This window comes from Ammodytes marinus, assembly GCF_949987685.1.
Source record: "Ammodytes marinus genome assembly, chromosome: 8".
NCBI classification, from domain to species: Eukaryota; Metazoa; Chordata; class Actinopteri; order Uranoscopiformes; family Ammodytidae; genus Ammodytes; species Ammodytes marinus.
The window spans coordinates 6,955,448-6,967,988 of NC_137212.1; the positions used below are offsets into that span (position 1 = coordinate 6,955,448).

The window sequence follows — 12,541 nt, forward strand, 5'->3', positions numbered from 1 at the left end:
TTGCCTTCCTCCCCAGTCGTTTGCTCTGGACAGCTCCATGGTAACTTGCATTTTAAAGAGACCCTGGGTTGAATATTTCGGATGCCATTCCCGTTGTTTAACTTTGTTTGCGTTGTGTCACTTAATTCCTCGCCGTGAATGAACAAAATGAAGAGTGATTAAGTATTTATTAAGGTCAGCCCTGGGCTTATCTTGCCCCTGTGGGCCTCTCAGCGCCTCACAAAGAGCCATAAAAAAAAAGGAGACAAAATGCCAAAAGCTCCCAGAAGCGCCAGTGACTTGCTTGTCTTGGCTTGAAACTGTTTGCAAATATTTATGCGTTTGGGACTGTCTAAAAATAGCCACCTTCCACCTCCGAGTGTTCCCTGAAGATTAAAACCTCACTCATGAAGTCATGGGGCAAAATATTGACTTAATTACTTTGACGTTAATTTATTTCTGTGTTCTGACTTGTCCTTTTAATTACTGTCTATTAAAAACAAACCCGTTGGTTATCACCCACACAGCAAAGTGTGTCACTGCTTGAATGTAGGAAATTGTGCATATCGAGCATATCGTTTGCACATCTCCTGTGTGTACTGTACACGCATGTTTATATTTGCAGTTTTACAGCGTTGTTGTGCAGGCAGGCAGTATGGCATCAGGTTTTGGTCACCTCTGAAGTCAGGAGTGGTGTTCAGTCAAAGCTTATGTTTAGAGCAGGGGTGTCCAAACTTTTTTCACTGAGGGCCACACACAGAAAAATCTACGATGGCCCGGCCACTTTGCAAAAATAACACATTTATCAGGACATGTAGCTGCTCTGATGTTTAGTTTCATAGTGTCTTCGTAAATTGTAATCCTTCTTCACGGCAACACTTTCCTTGCAAATGAAACAGACACATTTCTCCTCAGAGCCGGCCCAAGCCTTCATGGGGCCCTAAGCAGAATTTGATTAGGGGGCCCCCTCTCGAATGTTAGTGCTGCCCAAATCATTGTCTATTGTTAAATGCCATTCAGCCCCCCAGTGTTTTCTGCTATTGCCTCCAATGTCCAGCTGGGTGAAAATTGTTTTTCTTTTACTTTTTAAAGTGAAATGCATGAATCTGGTGCACTTTGAGAGGAAAATTAAGAAGATTAATTCATTAAGATTAATCCGAAGAATTTTGTATGAAAAAATAATTTGGACACACTGTCAGATGAATTAGAAGCTATTGAAGAAGGACACATTTATTTTCCATAATAATATTAATTTAAAATAAAATTTTATGCAGGGTCCTCTGGGATGGGCTTGGTGCTCTTTTTCTTTTATGGGACATATTTCTCTGTAATATAATAAATGCATTTACAAATTAAAAGGGCCATATTACATTATATTTTCAAAATCGGCCGCTGGGGCCGTAGTTTGGACACCCCTGGTTTAGAGCCATTGACACCACAATCAGAGGAGTATAGCAATCAATTCCTAGAGGCAGATCATATGGTATCATCCCGCTATGAAAAATTAAGTTGATCCGAATCTAAATAAGCTTATTGCTGTTAGCCGGTTAGCTTAGCATAGCAATGCATACTTGAGGCAAGGGAGAAGAAGATAGCTTGGCTCTGTCCAAAATTCAAATATATTTCCGAAGCCTGTCGATAAACAAGTTTTATCTGGTTTGACTCGCACACGTTGTAAAATTGACAAGTTGCGGTTTCACGAGGAGTTTACTCGCCAGACTATTTCTTGGCAAGAAGCAGTGACTTCCTGGAGTCTCCTTTACACAAGTTGTTTTTTTCCATTTCCCTTTTTATACAAACGAAACATAATGTGTAAATCAGTGAATTCAAAGATGATGTTGTGGGCTTCTTTTTGCACATGCTAGCTGCTTCTCCCTCCCTGTTTATTATCTTTGTGCTATGCTAATTGCTAACCTAGACATGAGGATGGTATCGATTTTTTTTGCATCTTAATTGCAGCAAGAAAACGGTTACTTTCCCCCAAATGGTGACCTACAGTTCACTTTCTCCGCAGTATTGTTTAACATTTTGATTTGTTTTAATTCCTGCTTGCTCAGTAGATTCAAAGTTGCTACAGATTGAGGCGATACTGCAGGTGTAATGTAACCCTCCTCGACTGCTGTCAAGTCATGTCAGAACGATGTGGCATTTGGTTTCTGCCAAAACCCTTGTTACTGAGACGTGCTACTATTTTTCTTCACATAAACACACAAAGGGCTTAAGGTGAAGGCACACTAATTTCTCTTGTGCGTTTGTACTTCATTGAGATTTATGGAGGATGTTAGCTCTAAAGACGTATCGGATAACCCAGGACGGGCGCGAGGCATCGGGGGTTCATACCAGGGTTTATGAGACGCGTGAGTCACATGATGGTGTGTCTGCAAAGTGTGTCAGGCAGACAATAGCAACTTGTTTGGCCATTTTAAATGATTTATTATCAGGAAAATTAATTCGATTTTTTGTACATTAAGTGTCAGCAATTTATCATTTTACTGTGGCATACAGAGCTTTTGTTGAAGGGACTTTTGAATGCCTTGTTTTACATTTACCAGTGTTTTGGACCTAATTGGGTCACACTGCGAGTCCATGTCCCTTTATTTAAGATTGCATAGTCCCTCCTCTGCAAAAAATACATTCACTAAACGAGCTGCAACACTAAAAAGAATTTGGGTTGGTTTTGAGCCAACGTATCGAGGAGGAAGCGCCATTTAACATTTAATCAACAATCCCAGGCAGGCCGCGTTGCCTTCGACGGGATGCAAGTGTTGACATGATGTGACGCAACCCTGGACCATCTCAGCTCTGTATTGGCAGTATAAAATAAAAAAAAAATAAGAACCTACACTGACAGTCCTCATTAGCATGTGAATGGGTGTCAACAGGAATGTATGGCACACAGCAAAAAGATTCCCTCTGTAAGGAAAGAGAGAGGAGTGGGGGGTTCAAACTCTGTACACAAAACAAAGTGTCTGTATGGAGGAGAGAACTAGTGTGTGTATTTTGCTCTTATCAAAAGAGGAGCCTTCATGAAGCAAAAAGGATTTTGGGATATAAAAGAAAAGAAGCCTATGGGAAAGTGGATCCAGTGTTTTGTCTTAGTAGAAAAAGGATTTTGCTCGTTCAGTGGATTTTTTTAGACATGAATATAATTGGGTTTATACTGTCAGGCTCACGTGGCACAGGTTCGCACCAGCACATCCAGGAAATACATTTTTTTCTTTATTAAGTTTGCATTCCTTTCAGCACCTTAGACAAACCCACATGGCTCCTCCTCCCGGTCCACCTCTCTCTCTCTCGTTCTATCTGTCTTTCTTTCTCTCCCTTTATTTTCTCACACAGACTTGCACCCTTGTATTATGTGCTCTGGCCATCTGTTACCTTCAGGTCAGAGGTGTGATTTTTACGTGCCCTAAACACATCGTCTCCATGCCGTTGCACAAGGGGAGCCAGGCTGTGTTAGCATGGTTAGTGAAGTATTAATGGACAGGGTCTCTTGGGCACTTGTTCGTCTGTCACTCACGCTTAAAACAAAAACTCTTTACTTTGTTGAAAGCTAGGTTGTTGTCAAATAATGAAGAATTTAAAATGTTTTTTTTAAAATCTTTCAAATTCCTTGCAGGTGTTCACTTTAGAACAACCAAGCATAATGTTTAAGAAGAACACAACTGCAACAAATTATTTTACTAATGAATAACAAATCTGCAGATTGATTTATTGTTTGATCGTTAAAATGCCATAGTGTTGTGAAAAATACAGATCACAATTTCAAAAAGCCCATGTTGAGATCTTCAATGTAGCAAATCCTCAACTCTGAGAAGCACGAACTAGATGTTTTTATTTAGGCTTGAAAAATGACTTTTATTTTATTTTCTATTATTTTCTATTAATCGATAATCTTGTAAAATTCTTCTCTGTATGTAGTTTTAAGATATAGCTTTTAAGAAAAGCACACTCAAGAGATTCCATTACCCGTTTTCCATCAAGCCAAATGTTCACATCAAACGCGGTTAAAGGGGAAACACACTGCTATGCTGATGTGAGACGTGTTTTGATTGGCTGATATTTGACGCCGGTGAAAAAAAAAATGGCCAAAACCTCACGTATTAGTCCAAACCAGTGTCCTGCTTTGGCTCTGAGTTGCTGCCATGTGACAGTGGAAGGAGGCAGCGGCGAGGCTGTAAATCTGGAGCTGTGGTCTGGAATGCTGTTCGTGTCAGAACTTGCTTTCCTCTTCCAGTTATGAAAGACCCCTTTAAAGACGATGGCATACCGACAACAACTCTCCCGTGCACAAACCCATCTCACCTCTCTCTTTAGTCTCGCGTTGGCGGCGTCACGGTGTTTGGATTCCGCCTCGGTCCTTTAAAATCGTTCCGCTCTCTCTCTCCCACAAAATGTTCTTCCCTAACCAACATCCTGCTTGTTCCCTTTTTCCTACAACTTCATTCTTTCTTTCCCTTTCCACAAATATGTGCTGGTTTATTTCTGTTATAGACGTAAAACAAGCTTATAGTTTCAGAGAGTCTGCCATTCTGGGGAACTCTTGTTGTCAAAATCACTTTCTGTCAAAATCATTGAATACCTCCTTCCGATCCGCTGCCAATCCGTATTGTGTGTGCGCTGGAAAAATATGTTTTCAATCCACAGCCTAGGCTCAGTAAACGGGCATGTTGCTAGCTATGGTGGGGCCCCTTTTTAGATATATTCACATATCCATTGTTCACATGCCTTTTTTACAGAGCCTAGCCTGTGAATTAACATTCAACGACACACAATACGGACAGGTAGTGGATCATGAGGAGATAGTCTCTGATTTTGACAAAGTGATTATTCAGAATCACTGACACCACCTTTTTAAAGGTTTCTTTCTATCTTATTTTGTAATCTTTTTCCTGTAGGTTTCGCCCACATGTAGATTCAAATCAAAGGTTCCAAGGAACTCCATGCCAGAACAGCTGAAAACAAGCCATAGCAGATTATAACAGCTTGCCAACTTGGTTCCTACACGTTAATTCATAGCAGCAGAAACACGCTGTATGTTTCCCCCCCACTTCACTCAGCAGTCGGCACATGCTAAAGCTACTGAGCTCTGGGGCCTTGAATACAGAATCAACCCCTTAATCCAAGCTAATGCAAACATACTGCGGGTTCAGCTCACACAAACACATTTCTGGCAGGATTCCGTCCTAAAATGAAACATAGCTGGAAGGAAGAAAATACTTAAAGATGTGCTTTGTATTACCGGCAGCGTGGTGTGGTCTGTTAGAATTGAAAAAACGACGTGATGGGCTTTTTGTTTTCCGCCGTTTCGTGCCGTTTGTTTCATGGCGGAGATTAGGAAAGCCTTCAAAGTGGCCTCTGTTCTTTGCCACTGAAAGCTGTTTCATGTACTCAGCCGGGGCCTTATATAATCAGCTGATACAGCAGGGGAATGGCATCCACCAGAAGACAGAAGCAATTTCGTCCCACCGCATGTCATACTTGTCATATTTTGCAAGTGGGGGGGGGGGGGAACAAAACAAAGTTGAGCGGCGAGCAAGTAGAGAAATAAAGTTTGAGACTTGTTTTCTTGTGGTGAGGGGAACATTTCAAAGTCAGTGTTTATGGGATTTCGGTGGCAACTAAACATGGAGCCAATTATTAGGAGTCAACCGTTTATTTGTAGAGTTTTGCCTTGTATATAGAGCAGAGAGAGAGGCTGGTGGACTTCCAGGGAAAACTTAATCTCAGTGGAGCCGTCCTGCTCTGGAGATTATTAATACAGTTTATTCCGACACACTCTATTTTGCAGTCACACTTGTATAGGCTACATACTGGAGCTCCCATGTTAGTTTGTTTTTGCAAAGTGAAAATATTTCCAAGTGTGTAATTTTGGTGGATGCAGCCTTAGCATGCATCCTCTTGAAGAAAAGGAGAAGTTGTCATTATAGCATGTGGAGGGGCTCGTCTGGGAGCTGCCGAGGATCAAAACAGTCTTTTACACGAGCATGCTGTACATGTTAGAGCAGGACCGGGCCTTCCAAGCCACACACAAACACACACACACACACACACACACACACACACACACACACACACACACACACACACACACACACACGCTCTGAGGTTGTTTTTCACTCACTGCATCTGCTCATCAAGCCTTGTGAAAATAATAGCGCGTCAAAACGTTTTTAGGAAGACCATGACTGGAAAAAACCTCCACATCAACACACTCAAAACTATGCAGGGACTCTTTTAATGCTTTCCTTGGGCCATTGAGTAACAATGTCACCATCTCTATGTTTTTGTCCTTTCAACTGCACATACCGCCACCAGCTCTACTTATCGCCGCCCCCTTACCGACGCACACAGACACACACACACACACACACACACAGACACACACATACACACACACACACACACACACACACAGACACACACACACACACACACACACACACACACACACACACACACACACACACCCTCCCCTTCCTCTGTGCTATTTTCACAGCTGTAACGCCAGCGGTTCCGCGCTCTCTTTATTTCCAAGATGGAAGATAATACGTGATCTAAATCCCTCCATCTCCCGTTGATCTCTTTTGAATTCAGAGCCCACCACACATATTCCCAAAGCGTTTCTGAGGATAAAGGGGGAAGGATGGTGGGGGGGGAGTGTGGTTGATATGATTGAAACTTTGACTGAGGTCATAAAAACAAAATCCCCAGTAGTCCATCCAGAAGTTATAAAAAAAGATATAACGATCCGATGAGACAAAGCAAAGACGTGGCGGTTTTTTCTGATGACTTTAAAAGGCACAGACACAAAGCAGGAGAGAGAGGAAAAGACCATAAATCCCAAATGGCTTCATTCAGTGTTTCCGCACCTAAGGTTTCATGATACAGATGTTTTATTCAAGTTGACGGGACTTGACTCGTCTGATGATCAAAATGATGAGCGGTTGCTTTTCATATTCCAACCACCATGTCTCCCATAGTGGTTAAGACTCTTTCCATCGCTCCCTCTAGCTTTCATTGAGAATGTCCAAACCCCCTGTGCCAACGGCCGGGCCGGTGAGTCTCCGTTGTCCTCGTGGCGACAACCGCTCACCACCATCACCGTGTCCAAGAAGCGCAACTGGCTGCAGCAGAGCTCCATCGGGAAGAGCCACTGCACCAAGGACGAGTCGCAGGGAATGCTGGGAGCTGAGGAGGAGGGCCAGGGATCCAATCAGCAGCCTCCACCTGCTCCCAGCCCCTCTCCAGACCACCTGAGACCCTCAAGACCGCTCCGCCTGCAGCTGCCTCAGGTCAGTGCTGAGGAATAGTTGAAGGTTTTTCAAAATTGGCTAATTGGCTTTTTTGGACAAGAATTTACAAGAATGATTGCTACAGCAAGCAGCTGGTTAGCTTAGCTGAACAGTCCAGCTCTGTCCAAAGGTCAACCATCTTCAAAGCTAATTTATCATATACTTTATATTGTACTATTTTGTACAAAATAGAAGTGTGAAAAGTTGGTTTGTATGGTGCATTGACTTTGCAATACCACACATTGTCCTTGAGGTATAGTTACTGTATATAGATTTAATGAGTTTCAGGGGTGCTGGTAGGTGGATTTAGGACCCAGCCTTATCAAACTTCTCATCCAACTCTCGGAAGGAAAGCCAAGTTAAAATGTGTTTCCCAAAATGTAAAGCTATTTTTTTTATTAAGGGCGTAACATAAGATCTTACAGGTTGGCTCTATGCTTCAATTCAGGCACGGTTTCCTTTGATATATGTTTTCCTCAAAGTTAAACAGGAAACGTTTGGCTTCTTCTGTCTTGATTTTAGGTTAGCGTGGGTCAGTCCAAGGCGTCCCCTCACTCCCGCAGCGTTGACCCTGCTGAGGAGAACGACGCTGATGACGAAGGAGAGATCTGGTACAACCCCATCCCGGAGGACTTCGAGGCGGACACGTCTCAGCGGCCCTCCGTCCGCCTGCTGGTTCCCCCTCGCGCTGAGCTCCAGAGGAGGCCCAGCCGAGGAGGGGATGTGGGGGGGCAGGGTGGCAGGATCCTGGGGGGTGTCAGTGGCTCCGGGCCTGAGGCGCTGCCGGGGGAAAGCCCCGTGGTCGTTGGCGTTTCGGTAGAAGGGAGTCAGCAGGGGAATGCTATACATTCCACAGAGGCAGCACTACATCTGCACAGACAGATGCTCGCGTGCAAACCTCAGGAGGAGGGGGGGCCTTCCACCAGCAGAACTACAGGTAAGGCAAAGGAAAGAAAAAAAAGCACACCCACGCCTACTCTCATTCTCATTCTCTGCTTTTCCTTCTTCAATCAGTCTTCCCCCGTAACAGTTCTTGGGGCTGGTAACTGTCTGTCGTTTTGACTCTCAGCCAGTCACCCCTCGGCTGATTTCTGAGGTTTTTCACACCCTGAGAGCTAATTATAGCTATTGTTTCAAATTGTCCCAATTCATTCATACGCTCATTTAGCTTCAAGTCATCCCTGGCTGACTCAGAGATATCTAAAGGCCGTTTAGAGTGAGTGAGAGAGAGAGTTTTGCTCGGATTGAAACCCCCAAAACCTCTTCCTTAAAATCTAGAACAAACGTATCCGTCCCAGCTAGGTTTTTATCTTGTTCTGTTCTGTTTGATAGGAGCAGACAGGAGCTGTGGTTTGTCTTATCATCTCTCTCCATATCACTGTCCCTCATTAGTGAAACGCAGACAGACTTTAGCCAGGAGGAATTCAGAGCTGGCATTCCTCACAAAGAAAGAATATCCATTTACCTGTGACTGCAGTGCAGCTCACACAAAGGGCTGTGAACTTTTGCTTGTTCTCCAACTTTTTTACTTGAGTAAAAATGTCATTCGGCCTCGAAAAAGCTCCAAAACACCATTCATCACCTGCAGAGTTTTTAGGCAGACTTTCTGTCAATGAATGGGAGTGCTCGCTCTGCACTTTCTTTATTTACCGGTGTGTTTTGTGAATGGTCGACAACTTCTGCAGGTCTACAGCGACAGTGCAATGATGACAGCCAGCGCGCGGCCCCCTGTCTCTTAATAAGCCGGCTCTGTTTTGTTTTTTCTTACTTCCGACTTTTTTCGTTCTCTCTGATGTGGCAACATGGTAGTTTCAACCAATTGGCACGTCTTGCGGTGAGCCTATAATTACAACTCCTGACAACACTCCTGTGGCACGCAACAGCAAGGTCTAGTTTGTAGGAGCACAAAGCGAAGGCAGCGAGCAGTTTGGGTACGTCGAGGAGAGAAATCTAATACTTAAGCTTCAGCATTTAATGCCCCGGGTTTAACTGCATGAAAGAAGGTTGGAAATGAGCTCGGGAATAACTTTTTTTCATTCTATAAATCAAAAAATACTATGTACAGGTCTTAACAATGCATTTTTAAGAACAAAATGTATCATAAATCAGACAATTATCAACATAGGAACAATTGTTTAATGATTGGAGATTTCTGGTTCAGAGTATTTAAGGAAAAAAACTAATCTTGAGATATAAATATACAGATTTAACAGACAAGGTTTAGTAAAATAAACACCTAAATGTGTTGGACCTTTTATTAACACTAGTATGACTACGTTGTTTTTGCCTGCAGTGTCTCTCATTAAAACGCTGCCTGAGACAAGGTAACAGGTTTGATTGGCGGCTGATACACTCCTTGATCCTCATTGGCTGTTGTCCAACCCCACAGCCTCTCTTACAACCCCGTGTGGCTCAGCAAAAACACTCTGTGTCCTCAGACACTTTCCCTGCAGGATTAGGATTAAACCAGTCCCGAATGAGTACTGGCCCATGAAAGGCACTAAACATAGCGCCGAGAGCTAATTAAATCGAGGTCTATTTTATGCCTTCACACTTTGATAGACCTATTTCGCAGCCCAGATGAAATGTGCTGGTGTCATTAAGGCCTTTCTTGCTGGGGTAAGCAGGTGAGTTGGCATTATCGGAAGGAAGGAGTTGCTTGTTCAGCACTTTTAAAAGGAGAAGAAATCTTTTCCTGAACAAAAAGCTGTTTTTTATCTGCCTCAGCTGTCTACCTTTTTCCCCCAAGAGATGAATTTTCCCTCAACCTGCTACCATTCAAAGACCCTGTGCCTCATTTACGCTGGGTTCTAACTCTGTTTAATGGGAGTACATTGTGGCAGGGCTTTGATACTGTGGGGTTTACTGGGTCTCTCTCTCATTGGTTGGTTGCTGTGAAAATGAGAAGCGGGAGCAGGAGTGTTGTTTTTATTTTTATTTCCCCCTCTCTCGCTCTCCGGAACTGCCTCCCCCTCTCTCTCCCCCTCTCTCCCTACTGCGTGTTGACTTTGCAATTGATTCCTGTGGGTTTGGCGACGCCATCCCACACTTGACTGCAGCAAAAAAAAAAAAAAAGAGAGAGAGCATCAAGCCCGGCGGCTACGTGTCATCAGTAGTCACTCTGACAGTTTTTTACTGGCTGTGGAATGACACTGCAGTCCTCTTCCACTCACACTGATGGTGGGGAACGGTTGGAGAATGGTGGGCGCTTATAGCCTACTTCACGCTACATTCACTAGCCCTGTTTGGGGATAAATAAATGACCAAACCAAACATTTCTATAAAACGTTAGATGCTTTTTCAACTGATTTATCTGATAAAATGGACCTTTATTGTCACCATAAACACTACACTGTAGCACAAACTATCATAGAATATCTTCAATGGTTTGGGGGTTATTGATTAGAATCACACTTTACAAAGTTCTGGCTATAGCAATTACTCTATAAGGTAAATACATTTACAAAGAAAAATGTATAAGCACTGTTTTATCTTCCTTTCATATAACTGAACAAGTAATTGATTACTTAAAGGGCCATACCAGATGTTTTGAATGTTTAAGCCCGTAAGGAACAACTTAAGTATAATTTACACACAGCTTAAGATTTTTTAAATTATGCAAATGAGTTTTAGGTTTTTTAATGTAGTTTCCAACTTTTCATGCCGCCATAGGCATTCCATTCATTTAAAGCAAGGTGTTTGTGCTCCATCATATCAAGACAGCAGTTTTATTTTGATCACATTATGGTAATGCAGTGCAGACTCAAAGTGGTGTGAACTGCTTAACTGTAATGCAAGCTGATGTTGACTGCGTTACCTTTTTAATTGGTTTTCATGCTCTACATAAATAAATTGGATGTGAAAGCTGCTTGGAAAAGCAAAGCAGCACATCAAAGAGAACACGTCAAAAATAATTAAATGTGCAATATGCTTTGGAAAACGTGTCAACAAACGTGTAAAATCTACATGATTTATGGTTAAAAAGCAAAAACACTCTTTAGTCTTCGTTTTCCAAAATAGCAGAACAGAAAATTAAACTAAAACCTCACTTTACACATGTAATAAAGCTATATCTTCACCGCATCTACAGTAAGCCTGTTCAGGATACCACATGATGGGTTGCCTCACCACACTTTTTCATAGATGCACCCAATGCCTTCTGGGAAATAATGTCCTTTTTGATGTTCAGAGTTTTTTAACTACAAACAAGTGCAGACCCAGAGTTGAACTCCCAATATGCCAACCCCTATCTTTTGTGCCTTTCTATTTCAGACTGTTCATTAATATGACTCCCTATACAGACTCCACTTTATCCGCGGGGCCGAACTATGACAGGGGTTTCGTTGATTGAACGAGTTGAATAAGGAGCGTCTGCTGAATTAATGGAGCAGTGCAGATGTAGATGACTCTCTCTCTCTCTCTCTTTCGACTATAGCTTTCCCTCTGTTCGGGCTGGCTGGTTCTTTTTTATCCCCTCACCGGATACACTCCAGACTCCTCGTGTGCTGCCTATTCACTGACTTTTTGTCCATCTTGAATGCTCTATTTGTATGAAGAATAATGATTGATGGACTTTGGTGGGTGAGCAGTGGTGCTGTAGTGCAGTGTGTTCCCAATCTCTTGTTCCCATTCTAGCGCCTGTTTGGAGGGGGGGGGGGGGGGATCTTGACTTGGCCAGCGCTCAGAATGGGATCAGGGGCTATTTCTGGGGGTTGTTTTGGTCTGGTTTGAGAATTGGCCCTGGCTACTAAAGTTACATGAGAGCTCAAGCACTCTCTCAGAGTTGGAACCTGGAATCTAATCTCGGGGCCGGGCTGACGATTGCACACGGTCGGGTTCAGGAGGAAGTCAACAACTCAACAGTGTGAGAGCAGCAGCAGCAGCAGCACTTTAATAAACCAGAGCTAGATTCCTTTGGCCGCACGGCACTCGATGTGAAGTTCAGGGTACATAGTTATTCCGTTCTGGTCTGGTCTTCATTTCATCGTCAGAGCAACTGTAGAAACCGAACTGCTCTGGTCTCTGTTTTGACTCTTATCTGTGTACACTATACTGCATAATCCTTCCTTAGTTGGTCATGCATGCAATGGAGGTCACACAATAGTATCTGTAGCTATGTGAACTATGTGTTTGATGCAAGGTTTTCCAAGAGTGCTTATCACCACCTAGCACTATATTTTTGGGCTACAGCTAACAACTATCTTCATTTTTTTTATTAAAATGTTGAACGAAATAGGCTTATTTCTCAATTTAAAGTCAAATAAATA

At 42.9% G+C, this 12,541-nt stretch overlaps 1 protein-coding gene across 2 annotated transcripts in view; it reads left to right on the top strand.

Moving 5' to 3' along the window:
- Positions 1–12,541, top strand: part of syde2 (synapse defective 1, Rho GTPase, homolog 2 (C. elegans)) — a 47,803-nt gene that overhangs the window by 4,073 nt on the left and 31,189 nt on the right. For both annotated transcript variants that reach the window (XM_080033248.1, XM_080033249.1), the window contains exons 2-3: positions 6,994–7,274; positions 7,797–8,211. In XM_080033248.1, coding sequence (XP_079889374.1) covers positions 6,994–7,274; positions 7,797–8,211 — 696 coding nt within the window. The remainder of the gene's footprint in view (positions 1–6,993; positions 7,275–7,796; positions 8,212–12,541) is intronic.